General features: G+C 44.3%; 2 protein-coding genes across 7 annotated transcripts in view; both read right to left on the reverse strand.

The window, feature by feature from the left end:
* Ttc28 (tetratricopeptide repeat domain 28) overlaps nt 1-4,043 on the reverse strand; it is an 818,517-nt gene extending 814,474 nt beyond the window's left edge. For all 3 annotated transcript variants that reach the window (XM_023711313.1, XM_023711312.1, XM_023711311.1), the window contains exon 1: nt 3,872-4,043. In XM_023711313.1, the coding sequence (XP_023567081.1) occupies nt 3,872-3,973 (102 nt within the window). In that variant the 5' untranslated portion in view covers nt 3,974-4,043. The remainder of the gene's footprint in view (nt 1-3,871) is intronic.
* Nucleotides 4,044-9,141: 5,098 nt separating this feature from the next.
* The window catches only part of Chek2 (checkpoint kinase 2), a 41,831-nt gene continuing 33,092 nt past the window's right edge, over nt 9,142-17,880 (reverse strand). For 2 of the 4 annotated variants that reach the window (XM_023711626.1, XM_023711622.1), the window contains 5 exons: nt 16,538-16,701; nt 16,195-16,310; nt 14,651-14,736; nt 11,096-11,176; nt 9,142-9,324 (listed from right to left, as the gene is read on the reverse strand). In XM_023711626.1, the coding sequence (XP_023567394.1) occupies nt 9,235-9,324; nt 11,096-11,176; nt 14,651-14,736; nt 16,195-16,310; nt 16,538-16,701 (537 nt within the window). In that variant the 3' untranslated portion in view covers nt 9,142-9,234. The remainder of the gene's footprint in view (nt 9,325-11,095; nt 11,177-14,650; nt 14,737-16,194; nt 16,311-16,537; nt 16,702-17,880) is intronic. The other 2 variants (XM_023711624.1, XM_023711625.1) reach the window with 2 other exon arrangements.

Here is a 17,880-nt window from a genome sequence, read left to right on the forward strand (position 1 = left end):
ATGTACAACTTTATAATAAAAAGGCAAATGACCCAATTTTAAAAAATAGGCCCTCACACCACATGCTGTGCTGGCCCCACCCCTGGGGCCCACTGAGACAGCCATTGAGACTGGGCGTAATTGAGACTGGGCTTGGTGGTGTAAGCCTGTAATCCCAGTACTTGGGAGGCTGAAAAAGGGAAGATCACTATAAGCCTGATCCATACAGTGAGATCCTGTAGACACTGTACTAAATACATTAAATAAATAAATAAAATAGACCCTCAAAATAAAAGATATGGATAGTCATTTCTCCAAAGAAAACATACAAACAGCCAATAAACACAGGAAAGCATGCTCAAAATGCAAATCAGTCCCAAAATAAGATATTATTTCATACCTTAAATGATGGCTCAAGTTCAAAAGAAAAAAGAAAGCCAGATATAGTAGCTAATCCTAGCTAACCTACTGCCTGAGACAAAAGGATCTTAAATCCAAGACCAATCTGCACAATCTAGAAATAAATAAATAAATATGCTGAGCAGAGCTCTATGTTAAAGAACTGCTAGGTTCAATTCCAAGTACCCAAATAGACTAGGGAGGAAAAGATGGAGAATAACAAATATTGGTCAAGAGTAGATAAATAACAACCTTCCTACACTGCTGGCAGGGCTATACATAAAGCTGCACCTTAGAACACTATTTGGCAGTTCCTCAAAAGCTAAACAGAATTGACACGTGACCCAGCATTCTGCTCCTAAATATACCTGTGAAAAATGAAAACATTTTCACATAAAAATCTATACACAAATGTTCACAGGAGCATTATTCATAGGAGCCAAAAAATGAAAAAACAAACAAACACTTGTTTAACAACAGGTGAATAGATGGCCAAGATGTGGCATATTTATTAAAAAGAATATAATTCAGCAATAAAAAGTTGGTTTTTTTGTTTTTTGGGGAGTTTTTTTGCTCCGAATGCCTTCAGGGCAGGTTTGGCTGGCTCGAGTTGTGGGGATCAAACCACAGCAACCAGAGCCTGACTGTTTTGTTGAAGCAGCCACTTAAAGAACTGAGCTAAGGGGCAGGACCACAATAAGAAGGAATGAAATAGTGATACAAACTATATCATGGCTGAACTTTGAACATACTGTGCTAAGTGAAAAAAGTCATTCATAAAAGATTACATATTGAAAGATTCCACAACATAAAATGTGTGGCTAAATTCATAAAAATTTAGAAAGCAGATTATGGTCAGGGGCTGGGAGAAAAGTATATAATGATTGCTAATGAGTGACAGATTTTTTGTGGGGTGACAAAAATGCTTTAAAAGTAGTGTGATAAGCCAGATGGAGTGCTCCACACCTGTAATCCCAGCACTTGGAAGGCTGAGGCATAAGGATTTCATGTTTAAAGGCAGCCTGGGCTACACAGTGAGTTCAAGGCCCGTCTGACCCTGTTTCAAATTTTAAAAAAGCAGAGAGTGGTAATGTTTACATAAATCTATGGATATACTATAAACCACAAAGATTATACTAATGGGGTTACTTTTATGGTTAGTAAATTGTATCACAATAAAAATTTTTATAGATTTTTTTCTGTTTTTGAAGCAGGGTCTCACTAGGTAATCCACGTTGTCCTTGAACATGAAGTCCTTCTGCCCCAGCCTCCCCAGGAATGGGATTAAAGTATATACCACCTTACACTGTGAAGCACTTTTTTAAAGTGAAATCCAGCTGGCCATGGTGACAGACGTCTACAATCCCAGTACTTTAAAAAGGTGAGTCCAGTCACAGCTATTTAGTGACTTAGTGAAACTCTATCTCAAAGTAGAAATAAAACAGGGCTGGGGATATGACTCAGTGCAAAGACCCTAGGTTCAATCCTCAATACAAAAGAAAAAAAAAAAAAAAAAAAGACATTCACATAAAAAGTAACAACAGCACACTGAGACACTACAGCACCTAACTTCACTTTTTCTTCAGATGCAATCTCGACTAATTCTTCCTATATTTGTATACTTTGTCCCGTGGACAATCACCACCACCACAATCAACCCACTTAAGTGAAAGCAATTAAATGCAACTTAAGAAAAAAAAAGCCTCTGAAATATCAAACACTTCTAGCACTGACTCTGGACTAAGCATAAATCTCAGTTTCAAAATATAACAGAAAAACTATAAATCCTCAGAGTTAAAGCAAATTTGTCAACTTTTGTGAATAATAGGCCAGATGTAGTGGTACATGTCTGTAAACCCAGCACAGAGTGGCAGGGGTAAGCAGGGTGGAGAAGTGGGGGTGCTGAGGCAGGAAGATGGCTGCGTGTTCAAGGCCATCCTGAACTACCTAGTGAGATTACCTCAAAAAGCCAAAAGATAGATAGATATATATTATTTTTTAATGAAGTCATTAAAATTTGCTTCGATGAAAATGCAAATGTAGGCCAGCCAAATAGCTCAGTGGATTAAAGCCTCTGCTTAGACAGAGTACAGTGGCTGGGATGGCCTCCCCTGCCCCATCCCCAGGGTGGGCAGAGATGGCGATTGAGACCGGGCGTGGTGGCGCACACCTGTAATCCCAGTGCTTGGGCGGCTGAAAACAGGAGACTCACTACCAGTCCAATTTATGTTGTGAGACCCCGTAGACCCTATAGACCCTCTACTAAATACAAAAAGAAAGAAGGAAAATGTAAAAAAAGGAAACCGTGAAATGTATACCGCCTGTATACATTTTTTAAAATGTAAATGTTTGCCTGCCTATCTGAAAAAAAACAAAATCCTATAACTCTTCTGTTCCCAAAGAGAAAAAAAAAATCATTTTCAACTCAGATTTTGTTTCAAAGTTAATTATAACCTAAGAAATACAAAATTGATCCTTTACATTAACCAACATACACCCTGAAACATACTACAAACTTGGTATTACAAAGTCACAGAAGTTAAAGTAGGAGCTGAGAAAAATCACATATACAGTGAAGCAGATGGAGAGAATGCTCTCTTATGAAGCTCGTGAAAATGTTTTTTAAGAGTTCCTATGCTGCTAACTCTAGTTATTGGTCTCCCTGCAAACATTTAGTAATCCTGTAACACGGCTCTGGGCACCACACAAGATACCATGAGCGTATCTCTGCTCTCAAGAAACTTCTTTATAAAGCTTGCCAAATTCACTAATCAAACTTCCAAGTTTGTTAAAGATTCAAAATCTGTTCTCTTCCTTTGAAGAACCAGAATTCACAGGGCTGGGGTAAGGGGTGCTGCCCACACTTTCATAAAGTGCTCCAGATTATTTCCATGCCCTAAAAATCTCCAGGCTTGGAAAGAGCCCCTTGCTCAGGGCCGTCCCAACCCATTTGGCAGGAGCCTCTTTGGCTTAGCATCCTTCACCGTGACACACACCAAACACCCCACGAAGCTGAAGCGGACGGAAAGCTTTCCAGCATCACCCTGTGACGAGCCACAACTGGCTTGTTGCCTCCCCGGGACGGTGAGCTCGCTCCCTACCAACCCTACTGGGGATGTCAGCACCTGAGCCTCCCCAGCCACGCCGACACCTGTCTCCCCGCAACTCCAATCTGTAGCTTCCACGAGCCCCATGCCCCGGTTCCACTCCAAGGGGGCGGGGTCGAGGAGGGCAGGCGCCGGGCATCAGGCGCCGCCTGTATACAGCACCCCCACCCCCGCGCGCGCACACACATTCTCCCGCGGAAACTGAGGCAGGCTGGCCATAGCCGGGGTCGGGTCCCATCGCCTCATGGCCCGCGGCCGGGCTCGAACCCTGACGGCTAGGCGGCTTCCGCCTGGCAGCCACTCGTCCGCTGCTGAGGCCCGGCCCGGCTCGCACCGACGGAGTTTCACAAAGAAAGTCTCCCGGCCCGCGCCCCTCACGCACTCACCGGAGCCGACGCCGGCGGAGACTCGGGCTCCCGCCGCCTGCGGCTCCGCGCCGGGGTCGACCCCGAGATCGGCTCGGGCGCTAGCGGCAGCGACTGCTCCATCCCCACGGGGCCCGGGCCGAGTCTGCCCGGAGCTAACGGTCCCGCCAGCTAGGCGCGCGCACCGCTCCCGCGCGCCATGTTCCCGCCGTGCCGCGCGCAGCCAAAGCAACCCACACCGCCCCCCAAGCCGCGCACGCGCGCCCCCGCGGCTTCTACGCGCATCGCGCACGCGCACGCTCGCCGCGCCCCCTCGCGCGCGCCCAGCCCGGAGCCCTCTGCAGCCGGTCGCTGTTCCGGCGTGGCGTTTACCCCCGCCGCGCCAGTCCGGCCCGTGCTGGGAAGCACGCAGTTCCCTGCTCTGCGCCGCCGCCAGCCGCACTGCGGACCACCCCGGCACGGCCTCTGGGTTGCATGAGTAGGACTCTTCCTTCACACTCAACGCTGGGCCCAGGGCGCGGGGTCAGCCCAAGAAGTGCTGGGGGTGGACGCCCCTTAGTTGGTGAGGTCCCGTGCGAGAGCTGTGCAGACACGTTCGCGTGTGTAAGTGGTGCGGTGAACGTCCGCATCTTAGGCAGAGGCAGACTCAACTGAGAACCCGCATCTCGGCTTCCTCCTGCGTGACTAGGGTCAGGTTTTCGCGGCCTGCTTCTCCTTAACCTGAAGACTCGGTAAAATAATCCAATACCACGCCTGGTACTTATCAGGTGGTCATCAGTTGACAGAACCTCTGAAGTAGTATTAGTAGTTAAGAAGCAGGGGCCCTCTAGGAGATAAAAAAAAAAAGTTCAAATCCTGCCTCTCTCATAAAAACTGAGAAACCGTGAACAGGTCACTGGACAGAGCCACAAAGCCTTAATTTTCACGTTTGCAAACAAGAAAGTGTGACAGTACTTCACAGGACTGCAGTGAACTTTCAGGGAGTTAAAGCACTGCTAGATACATGCACTTCCCTTGGCACAATGCCCAGCACACAAGCTCTGAGATTCACTGGTGTAGTCCCTTCCCTATCAGAGTCCTAAAAGTTTGATGAAAAGGGCTCTGCTCCCAAATACTGTGGTATAATTAGCTGGGAGGGGTTCACCCAACCTTGGCATTTGGTAACTCTTCCCACATCACCCATTCTCAAAAACCCTAAAGTTGACAGAGAAACAATAGAACATTTTTCCTACTAGAGAAAACAAGTCTTCAGGAATCTCTTGGAAACTTGTAAATTTATTAGTCTGGCCTTTTTCAGATCAACTGACAAGAAACCCAATCTAGAGTAAAAAAAAAAAAAGGAACACACATAACTGAAAAGTCGGAAGTGGTCCCTTGCTTCAGGCATAGCTGGATCCAGTTCAACCCAAACTCAACCTCTAATCTGTCTTGGTTCTTGCTGCCCATCTTCATGTAGTTCTTTCCACACAGTGGCTACATAGCTCTTAGCTATATGTACCCAAGAAGGCAGAGGTGTTTTCCAATACAGGTTGAGTATCCCTATGTCTCAGACCTTTTTTTGGCAACGTCTTATTATGCAGTTCAAGACCACCTTGAACTCCGTTGATCTTCCTGTCTCACCCTCTAGAGTAGCACTGGGATTGCAGGCATATGCCACCACCCCTGGCTGAATCTCAGATCTTGATTTTGGAATATTTTCAAACATACAGAGATATGGAGGGGTGGCAACCCAAATTTAAACATGAAAAATTCATTTGCTTCATATATGCCTTATACGCACAGCCTGAAAGTAATTTTATATACATTTTTAATAATCTTTTCATACAGTTTTGTGATATTTTCCTCATGACCACATGTCAGTGGTCAAAGTTTCGCATTTTTTGATCATTTTGAATATTCAGATTAGAGCTATGCATGCTATAGATGCAACCAGAGTCCCAGAGTTGACTTTTATTGGTCCTGTGTGGGCCACATGCACATCTGAGCCAGTCACCACAATCAAATTAGCTAGACCTGACTAGTGTATATAACGAAGTTGGGGTCATTCCTCCAGCACATGGGAAGGATACCTTCCAGTGAAAAATAGGAATATAGTTACCACATGAAGCACTGGGCAGAGGCTGGCACAAAGAAGGGCTAGCATAATATAGATATGCCGGGAATCCACCAGGGATGCCTGTTCTGCAAGAGCCGCAGTTACTTCACTCCTTGGAAACTGACCTCCACCTCTGCTCCCACCACACATCTCAGGCATGGCATTTCCCAAATCTGCTTACTCAGCCATCCCGGTGACAATACAAGTACTCAAAAAAGAACTGGAAATATGTTGCTTCCCTGCTGAAGCACTTTCTGCCTCCCTCTGCTTAGGCATGTGGCTCTCCCACCTTACAATAAAGGCTAAAACTGAAGAACACCTTGTCACATGTCAGGCACTTTGTGGATCTCCTATTGACTCTTCACATCAATAGACGGTTGGTGTACTTATTGAATCCGTTTTACAGATAAGGAAATAAAAGCTCAGCAATTTTAAGTAACTTACCCAAAGCCAATATGAGAAATCAGAGCTCAGGTTGGAACCAATTGTTCTCATCACTGATGTTGCAGCCCCCTACCATGTGCTCATGTTTCCAAGTCCTCCAAGTAGGTGGCCAGTGGAAGGAATTCCATAGCAGTAGAAACTTCTAGGGAATCCTTTCTTCAGCTTCTGTATTGGGGAGGTGCTCAGTTTTACTACTGCCTCTCCCCACACATACACACACCTTCAAGGGTTGAAAAATGTAAAAAGGTTCCTCCCCAAGAAATCAAGACTGCCAGGCATAGTGGCACACACCTGTAATCCCAGCACTTAGGAGGCTGAGGCAGGAGGATTATGCTGAGTTCAAGGCCAGCCTGAACTACATAATGTAGTTAGATCCTATCTCAAAAGTCCCACCTTCAGCATGCACCAAGACAGCGATTGAGACTGAGCATGGTGGTGTGCGCCTGTAATCCCAGCACTTTGGAGCCTGTAAATAGGACAATCACCGTGAGTCCGATCTAGTATTGAGACCATGAACACCCTGTAGGCCTTTCCCTGGAAATACAAAACAAAAGCAAAACAAAAACATAAAACCCCCCAAAATTTTCTTACAGTTCTATAGGTCAGAAAACTATATAAGGTTGGCTGATTCCTTCAGGGTTTCTCATGGGAAAACCCATTTCCTTGCCTTTTTATTTTTATTTATTTTTTGCGGTACCAAAGATCCAACTCAGGACCTTATGCTTACCAGGCAAGCACTTACTCCACTGAGCTATCTCCCTGGCCCTTCCTTTCAGAGCCTTTACTCTGATTTCTGCTCAGTCATCACAGCACTATCTGGGCTCAGTTTCACTGCTCTTGCATTCCTCAAAAGATCTTTGCAATGATGTGGGCCCAGGGAAAGATGGGAATAATGTTGTGTCTCGAGACCCTTAATGACACCTACACGGTCCTTTCTGCTATGTAAAGTAAGACATTCCCAGGTACTAGGGATTAAGGTTAGGGCACTTGGTGAGGGTCATTATTCTGCATACCATGGCAGGTATCAGAAGGAGCTAAGACGAGGTACAGTGCTCTGGATACAGAAAAGCTGATGAACTCTATTCTAAAAGGGAAAATACCCTGGAAAACAAAACACAGCCTCTCATTATTCCAATCAAACCACCTAAGTCCCTGTTTCCTCGCCCTCAGAAAGCTTACATATCCTTCCAGTTACCAATCACACTACCCCTAGTGCCAGGGGCAATAGCTGTGAGCTCTTGACTCTGTCCTGGAGGGTGAGTGGCATCCAAACTGTGGTGCTCAATCCATGCAATAGCCAGTTAGTTAGTGTGGTCTAGCACCAACCAGGCAGTTACCAAAGAGGCAAACCACAGGCAGGTGTGGTGGCGCATACCTGTAATTCCAGCATTCTGGGAGGCTCTGAATCACATGTTAGATACCAGCACTCTAGCAACTTACTGAGAACCCGTCTCAAAATTTTAAAAAGGAATAAAGGATGTGGCTCAGTAGAAAAGCATTCCACCCCTAGTACTGAAAAGTGCGGGAGGGAGGAAGGATATGATCAGTGGATTGGAAAGAGACAAACAGGAGCCAGCCATTAGAACTGCCTGCATACCTGAGACCTCCCAGGCCCAGCCATCTGTTATCTCTGAAATATCTTTCCAACAAATGGGCTCCAACTTCCCCATATTAGTAGGCTATCCCTGCCACCAGCCTGCAAGAACTAATCAAACTCATGGGCAGGCAAGACAATACTCTCTTGGGCAGTTTGTGTTCTTCATAACTAAACGGATTGGCATTTAGGATTTAACATCAGTCTCATGGGTTTTATCAATGTGAGTCAACATCCCTGAGTCTGAATATAAAAGTGAGAAGGCAATATTAGTTTTAGAGTTGGGAAGACCTGGGTTGAGTCCCGCCAGTGCCACTTACCAACTGTGCAATGCTGGAAAAAGTTATCCTCATCCCATAAGATGAAGGTGGTCGGAAGACCTAGCTTATAGCATCACTGTGAGGACAAGAACAGCCAAAAGAAGAGTTTTGCAGAGACCGCCCCCTCCAGTCAATACTGGGTCAACAAGACATACCCACATGCCTGATCTCCATATCTAAAATCCTAATAGTTTTGAAAAACAAATCACCTATGTCTCATTTGGCAGAAAAGACAAGAGTTGACAGTCTCATGTTTCTCTCTACCCACTTTCTGTGAAAATCTGCTGTTGAAATATCAATGTATAAGGTTATAGGAATATAATGAGTCTTTACAGATAATACACAGTAGAAGTGCCCTATCACCTTCCTAAAGTGGGAAAAAACTTGGAACTTAACAACTTACCTAGTCCTAAGATTTCAAAGGCAGTGGAGATATATCTCTAACAGGGCGAATATGGGAATTTAACACTGGCCTGTGACATACACATCAAGGTACCTGCCATTTGTTGGGTGCAGTAGCAGGTGCCACAACAAACTCTATCCCCAACCCCACCCACTATGGCCCTTCCCAGTGACCTTCTAAGGAGGCCTTAGATTTCTATTCAGCTCTCACAGGCTAAAAGAGGGTGGAAGCCTAGCACACCAACCTGGTGACAACTGTCAAGGTACAATTCCACCTGATGGTCACACAATAACTTTTTTTTCTTTTCACACAATAATTTTTAACACTGAAATAAAAGGCATTCAGAACTAAGCATACAGCAGAAGCACAAAGCCCAAGTTCCATCAGGTTTTTAATTATATACCAATGATTTAAGAAAAACAATCATTACCATAATTAAAATAGAAGCTATTAAAAAAAAAAGACAAAGAAACAAGATGACAAAAGAGTAAAAGAAGAGATGTTTCTTTCTTGTTCAAATCACAGTGTTCATGACACAGCAGCACACACAGCTGGACGTTTTGGGGTCTTGATGTCCTCAGCTTCTGCTTGAGGAGGCCGCTTTCTACTAGTAGAAGGCTGGAGATAAAGAGAGAAAAAGGGAGAAATGTTAAAAAGGAAATCAGCTTCTATCGAAAGTCTCTAAAATGCTTCCAATAAATTGGGGATATCACACCCCTCTGAACTTAGAGAAGTTTATCTACTTGTCATTTCTCTGCCTTGTGGTTTCTAAGCACTTAACGATGCAGAGACAGTCTGACTTTTGAGGCTTTTTGTTCTTGAGTCAGGGTCTCACTCTGTAAATCAGGCTGGCTTTGAAGCTGACTAAATCCTCCTGCTTCAGCCTGGAGCGCTGGGATTACAGGCATGTGCCACCATGCCCAATTTGGGTTTTTGCATAATTAGTAATGCAAAAGTATTACACAGACATTAGAAAATTGATGTTCAATAGGTTAAGAGTATTAAATGCATTTCTGACTTAAAATATTTGTAGCTTAAAATGGGTTTACCAGGGCTGGGTATGGTGAAAAATGCCTGTAATCCCAGCACTGAGGAGGTGGAGACAGGAGGATCAATGCAAGATGGAGGCCAGCCTGGACTATAAAGTAAGTTCAAGGCTAGCCTGTACTATACAGCAAGACCCTGTCCCAAAAAAGCAGAACAAAACCAAACCCCTCTATTTGAAGCCATTCTCCAAAATCTCGCTCTTTTATTGAAAGATAATCTTTTGTGCCACCCACATATAAAATTAGGAGAGAACAGTGGGGCGGGGGGAGAGTGAGTGAGTAAGTGAGTGAGAGAGAGAGAGAGAGAGAGAGAGAGAGAGAGAGAGAACAAGATCATAAACCAAATAAAAACAAGACCAGGGCCAAAGATGTAGCTGAGTAGCACAGCACTTGCCTAATAGCAAAGGCCCATGGTTCCATCCCCAGCACTGTAACAAGACAAGCAAAAGAAACAGAGCAAGATGGGAATGAGCAGACATTAATTTATACTTACAAAGAACTGAGAAAAAAGCAAACAAACCAAGAAATCAACTCCTTGCCCAAATCTTAAATTTTCCTTTTTTTCTGAGACAAGGTCTTGCTTTATAGAGCAGGCTGGCTTTAAACTCACTACGTAGTCCAGGCTGGCCTCAAACTTGCAGCGATTCTACTGCCTCAGCCTCACTCATGGTAATCATCTTGCTTCCAGCATTCCCAGCACTGGTATTACAGGCATATGCTACAATGCCCTGAACCTCTAACAGAATGCTGGATCTTGTGTTGCATAAAACTTTTGGATACTCTTTAGCTGTGTTTCTCTAATGCATTTAACATCCCCTGACTTATTAAGTCTTATGAAGATTCTGGAACAGATAAGGAGAAACAAAGCATAACTACATTGGGCTGGAGAGACAGCTCAGCAGACTAAGCGCCTGCTTAGGCAAGTGCAGGGGCTGGGGTTCGATCCCTGGCACCACATGCTGTGCTGGCCCTGCTCCTGAGCACGCTGAGCCAACAACCAGTGTGGTGGCACATCTATAATCCCAGTGCCGGGGAGGCTGAAAACAGGAGGATCACTACAACTTTGAGCTGCATAGTGAGACCCTGCACAAAAAAAAAAAGTGTATGTTACAAATCACACACAGAGGCACACATTCGGGAGTGAATCCAAGGTCTAGGCATCAAGCTACCACCCAGTCTTTTTTTAATTTTTAATTTTGAAAGTTTTACCAAAAATTGCTAAGTTGTCCGGGCTGGGATGAAACTTTTGGTGCCCTTACATCAGCCTCTAGGGTACTGGAATTACAGGTGCGTGTGACTTTCTAGGTTTCTAATCTATAGTGAGTAATCATTAGGGGAAATACCTGGGGTGTGACCTGGGGTACAGCCAACAGCTTATTTTCCTCAACTAGCAGATTCTCAAACTTTCTCTTCATGTCCTCATCCTGTGAAGAAATTAAAAACCTAAGTAGGCTGTACACAAGTGAGAGGAAGACCCTACAATGACAGTTCTATCTATCACTCACCTGTGTCTTCTCGCAGTGGTCGCATGAGCAGTCTTGGCCCAGTCAACACTGGCTGAATCAAGACCAGGTGCCCGAAAGCTCTCAGTGGGTCAGAGAACCACAAACCCTAGGAGCTAAGATTTTAATACCAGCAACCCAGGTCCTGAGATGAGTCAGGAGGCCAGAGTATGAGGCTGACACCAGGCAGCTTCCTGAATCCGTCTAGATCCCTCCTTCCCACTGCCACTACTGAATGACCCAGGCCATCCTAACTGCCTCAATACTCTAAGAAAATTACCCAGCATGTGTTGCACAACTTGCCCAAAGGAGCTGAAGCCCACCATATCCCAAGCTTAAGCCTAACAAGGACAACAATGAACAGGTCAGAGCATTATGGGTGTTTCACGCTGACAGCTGGAGGTAGGCAAAGAGAATGCTTGCCCAGATATATTTGAACATAGCTCCCACCTGCCTGGATACTCAATACTGCATGTTTTAGGATTTGCATTTGGTACTGTTCTCCCCATCTTTGGAAATGTAAAATACCTATCACTAGGAAAGTGGGCTTTGGGGTAGCCAGAGCCCAGCTCAGTCTCTCACAAATAGCATATATTAAACAGACCCAGAGCAGTAGGATTCCAAAGACTTAAGTACCTTCCAACCTAACCCACCCCCTACGTCAAATGCACCATGGTGCTTACGGAAAACACACAGGAACAGGGGACTCCAACATTCAACATGGTCATGGACACTGCAAAAAGATAGTAATGGAAGACCAACTGCAAAATGACAGAACTGGAAGACCAACACTGAGTTCAGCTCTCCTCTACCTAGCAGCCAGAACCACCACTGCTTCCATCAGACTGTCTTATTAAATCACTTGGCATAGCTCCCCATTACCAGTTTTGGCAAGATAAGACACAGCTGGATTCCCCACTCTGCTCTCTTAAGGCCATATGACCTCACTTCTCACACAGTGTCACTCTCCTAAGTCACTTCCCTTTCCCCCGCTTACCTACTCATGCCACAGCCTCCATCCACCACACAACCTTTGGCCCTTTCTGCCAGCAGGTCTTTAGTGCTGCCAGAGCAACCCAGAATCTATGTAAGTCTATGTCTATAAGTTATCAATTAGCAACAAGATGAAAAATAAGCTTATTGTTAATACAGGTAACAACATACCTATAAAATCTTTCCTTTGAGATAGCTACACTCTACTCAAAGATATTAAATTATAAGCGCCTGCCTGGCAAGCACAAGGTCCTAACTTCAATCTCCGGTACCTAAATAAATAAATAAAGGCTGTATAGTGGCAAACACCTGTAATCCCAGCAGTCAGGAGGAAATTCAAGGGCAGCTTGAACTATATATACATATAGGCCAGCCTGAGCTACATAGCAAGATCGTGTCTCAAAAAAACAGAAAATAATGTTAAAAATTAAATAAAGTATTAAATAAAATTAAAATTAAATTGTAACGTCCCTCAAAGACCAAGGAAGAAAGAATCTCTATTTTAATGAACATAAAGCAAAAAGAGGATATAAGAAATTCTTCCCAAACTGGACATAATAGAGACAAAAATTCACATTCCCAATGCTCAGCCCAGTGCCAGACTCACAAAATCATCTGGGAACTTCATAATACTAACTTTCAAAAGTAAGTAAAACCTAATCATTATTAATAACTATTTTTAGATAGCTAATATGTGCTTGCTTTGGCAGCACACGTAGTAGAAAGCTAATCTACATCCTTATCCTTCACTCTGTCTTTGGTTACAAAAAAAAAAATGGGACAAAAGAGCAATCACAGGAGACCCCTATATTCATCTTTGATTGGTCATGAATAAGGACTCTGCTGGCTCGTAAATTTCAGGCACACACAAACACTATTCCCAAACCTCACTGGCCAGCTCCACTTTTCCAAACCTAACCCAGCTCCTCTATCTCTACAATGGACCCCCAAGAGTTTCCCTATTAGGAGACATGAAGAGCCAAGAGGAGTGTTTCTCTTTTTCCACGAAAATCAAATCCCCACACGCAAAGGCACCTTTTGTTTCCAAACTCTTTTTCTCCAAGGTCCTGCTGTTTCAAATCTGTGTGGTCTATTAAATACTAAATCATCTGACAGATTTCTTCTGGGGGGACTGCTGTTTCCAGGGCAACATCCAAAACACACATCTGCTCTCTTCCATCCCCCTTTTATTCTTTCCTTCTTTTAAGGATTTGTTGTTCTCAACCTGAGCTGGCCTGAGCAAAACTGTTAGGTATGCAGGATTGCAAGAGAAAAGAGGGACAGACTTCACAGAGGCCCAGGCTGGACTGCCCAAGGCATTCCTGGACCAGTAATCTCCTGAGTAACAGCTTCTAACACAAGCTGTCTGATTAAGACCCCAGTATCATAGAATACAAAAAGTCCAAAAGAAAGTTAACAGAAAGAGGCATGGTTGTGCTGAGTAGAAATTTACTGAACAAAATATCAGACATCCATCAGAAAATTTCCCTGATGCTATAGCTAATTCCAAAGTCAAAGATTAATCAAATGCAGCCACCAAATCATGCAACTCTGGCAGCTCGGAATGAAGTCAGCTTATGATCAAAAGGCAGCCACACCACAGCATGAACACAGAGGTAATGCAGACCAAAAGGCACAGGTGACAGCCTACACTAATGGCATGCTTACTCACCAGGAGCATGAAGGGAGACCCTTTCTACGCAGTCAAATGAGCTTCCAAAACAGCTAGATTCTCTCTTGAGAAGCTGCCCTGCTCCAGCTCCCCCAGCTGTCCTGACTGAAGGCATAGGATGGCTGGAATGCAGCCTAGCCCACCCCACCTGTTGGAGGGAAGGAGGGGAAGGTACACAGCTGCGGATGGAGTCAGAACAATCTCTCAAAGGAGACACTCAAACTGTACGCTCCGGACAGCTGAGTGGAACCAGAGCAAGCCACAAAGTGATTATGTCCAGGCCAAAGACACAGATAACATGACAAGGGATGCACGCCCCAAACACCCACCACACCCTCATACTCTACACTTGATTGAAAACAATTACATGAACAATTCCAGCAACAAAAAAGTTTGGGTTTCTATGCTCTTTTTCACCAGGCTTAAGCAGTTTGATTGAGGGGTTCCATTTTATTTTATTTATCTATTTTTTGGTACAGGGTCTCACCATGCAGCTCAGACTCGTAGTGATCCTCCTGTCTCAGCCTGCCCAGCACTGGAATTACAGGTGTGCTCCACCAAACCCGGTCTCAGTAGCCAGCTCGGCATGGGGCCAGCACAGCATGTGGTACTGGGGATCGAACCTGGGTCCTTGCACTTGCCAGGCAAGGTGCTTAGACCACCAAGCTATCTCCCCAGGCCCATCCCATTCATTTTATACAAGGGGCACTGTCCCACTGCCCCATACCCACCTGAAGCCATGGATGACCTAAGGCTTCTTCTGTCGTAAACCGTGCCTTGGGATCCACAACCAACAAGTTCCTGACAAGATCTAGAGCTGAAGCAGAAAAAGAATTGGACAAACTGTAGTGAAAAGGATAAGCATATAAAAGCAGCAACACAGAAGTATGCCAGAATAACAGCCACCGTCCCGAAAGACAAGATCGTCATGGAGTCCGCAGACAGAGTGGACAGCGCCTCCCAGTCCTCCTCGTTCTATATTCAGAGGACTCAGCACCAGGAAAGACGATGCCCCCATCTCTCTCTGCTGGGTCATCATAAACCCTCAGCTCCCTGTTTCCTCTTTTGTCGCTGGACGTACATTCAGACTAAAACTGAACTTCCACGCAGTTCTCAGATAATCAGAATGCACAGCCAACTTTCCTGAGACCCACCGATAGATGGCAAGTCCCTCAGTTGGAGAGTGACTCCCAGCCTTGGAGACTTGTCAGAAAACAACCCTGACAACTGCAGCAAGCAACAACTTCAGGCTAGGCTGTACACAGCAAAATACTGTTCCTTAAACCGTGTGACATTTAGTCAGGTGTGGTGGCACACACTTGTAATTCCAGCACTGGAGGGACACTGAGACAGGTGAATCACTGAAAGTTAAGAGGTCTTCCAGGGCTACGTAGCAAATTAAAGGCAGCCTGAACTTCCCAATGAGACTCTGTTTCAAAAGACTAAATTAAAAAAGATATTTCACACAATCACCTACAATACATTACTGGACATTTTATTGTAATCTACTTTTCCTTCAGGGAGTTAGAAGGTTTCACTTTTAAATTATAAAATAAAAATAACTCACACTCTTGCCCTTTCACATGCTACTTTCTCAAAGAAAAGCTTATAGTAAGTTATTATTTTGCACCCTTGAATAGGTAGATCCCAAGCACTTGTGTACATTATACTTAATTCTCATAAAAATCCTTTCAGGGAGGAGTCATTGAAGGCCCCTTTACAAATAAAGAAAATGAAAACTCTAAAAGGTTCAGTAATTTGTCTTCCAAAAAAAAAAAAAACCCGAAAGAAACTGAATAAAAAGGGGCCAGCCAGATAGCTCAGCGGACTAAAGCACCTGCTTAGACAGAGCACAGCGGCCAGGGTTTGATTCCCAGCATGCTGTGCCAGCCCTGCCCCCAGGGCGTGCTGAGACAGTGATTGAGACTGGGCATGGTGGCAAGCGCCTGTAATTCCAGCACTTGAGAGGCTGAAAGCAGGAGACTCACTACGAGTCCAATCTGTGCAGTGAGACCCTGCAGACCCAGTCCTAAATACAAGAAAAAAATAATTTACCTTCGGTTACATAGCTAGAAAATACCAAACCCAGGACTTAAGTTTAAATTCTGGAACCCAAGCTCATAACTTCCTCTGCTCAAACAACACAGAACTGACAACAGAAACTAAGAAGGGAGTCCACAGGAGAAAACACCATGGAGTTGGAAAAGAAAACTCCCACCAACAGCACACTGGCATTGTAATAACCCCCAAGTTCTTAACCCTTTCATATCCATACCCTTCTCTGAGACATCTGCCCAGACTTCAGGAATGAAGGTGTACTTTCCACTGGTGATCTGATCCTTCAGGGACATGTGAGTCTTATGCTCAGAGAAAGGTGGATACCCACTCAGGCTTAACATCGGTAGAGAGAAAAAGGAAAAGACATCAAGAGGTATTCTCAGCAGCTTTCGAATGCACAGATTGCTTTTTCAGCATAAAGAAAACTCAAGCATTTCGTTCAATCAATGATTAAAGAGCCTAAATTAAACACAAGCTCCCTATCTGAACATATTTGTGATTTCATCTAATCAGCTAGTGAAAACTTCACCAGATAGTGAAGTGATGAAAACTTTTCTTACCAGATAAAAAGAATAACTCCTAAACTCCAGCAGTCCACAGCTCGGTTATACCCCGTAGTCCCAACAGAAAGAAGAATCTCGGGAGCCAAGTAAGTGGGGGTACCACATAATGTCCTCATGAGAGAGGTCTCCCCTAAAATCTTGGACTGCCCAAAATCAGTAATCTAAAATTAAGGACAAAGCAAATAATTTTTAACAATCTCATCAAATAAAAAGATCATAGCCACAGGCTTCTATCCCTTCTGTCTATTAAGTTCTTAATAAATTGCATTCTTCATTTAAAAAAATAATCTACTGTTCCCAAAGACATATAAATCTAGACACATAAAAACTAAATAGTTTTTACTGTACAGTTCCCTGAGTTAATCTGAAACCTACAAAGTCAAGTCTTCGGGATTGTTTTAGTTTTCTTCTTGAGACAGGCTCTTACTATGTAGTTCAAGCTGGCTTCAAATTTACAATGATCCTCCTGCCTCAGTCTCCCAAGTGCTGGGATTACAGGCGTGTGCCACCAGGCCTAGCATTTTTTTGAGACAGGGTCTCCTTATGTAGCCTAGGCTGGCCTCAAACTTGCAGTGATTCTCCTGCCTCAGTTGCCTGAGTGCTGGGATTGCAAATGTGGGCTACCGCAACCAGCTACAAATGTCTATCTTTGAAAGCTAAGATATCTAATTTGGCTTACAATAAAATCCAAGCCAGGCATGGTGGTGTATACCTGTAATTCTAACCCTCAGGAGGCTGAAACAGGATGATCACTTTGAGTTCAAGGCCAGCCTGGGTACATACAGTCCAAGGCTAATCTGAACTACATAGTGAATCCCTTGCTCAAAAACATAAATAAATACAAATAAAAATAAATCAAATCCATGAAGCTGGATGGTCCCCACATCTGTAACCTAGGTACTAGGGGGCTGATGTAGGAGGATCTCAAATATAAGGCCAGCTTGGGCTACACAGTGAGTTCAAGACTGGAGTAAATCTCTGAGCACAACAACCTCAAAAATACAAGTTTTCCAACTTACCTCTGTCCTTTATAAGCTTACAGAAAGTTATATTCCTTGCCGCAAATACTCTAGGATTCAAATTAATTAATTATCCCTGGTTCTTCTTTTTTCTTTTTCAGGGTCTCACTACTAGATCGGACTCGTGGTGATTCTCCTGTTTATAGCCTCCCAAGTGCTGGGATTACAGGCATGTGCCACCACGCCCAGTCTCACTGGTTCTTAAGAGCTCAGATTTCCAAACTTCACTACTCAAGGAGTATCTAGAGCTTGGGGTAGGGGAGGAGAGAACTGTAGACAGACAGACAGACAAAAAATATATGCCCTTGGGCTGGTGAGATG

This window comes from Octodon degus, unplaced genomic scaffold (genome assembly GCF_000260255.1).
Source record: "Octodon degus isolate 3935 unplaced genomic scaffold, OctDeg1.0 scaffold00021, whole genome shotgun sequence".
Classification (NCBI taxonomy): domain Eukaryota; kingdom Metazoa; phylum Chordata; class Mammalia; order Rodentia; family Octodontidae; genus Octodon; species Octodon degus.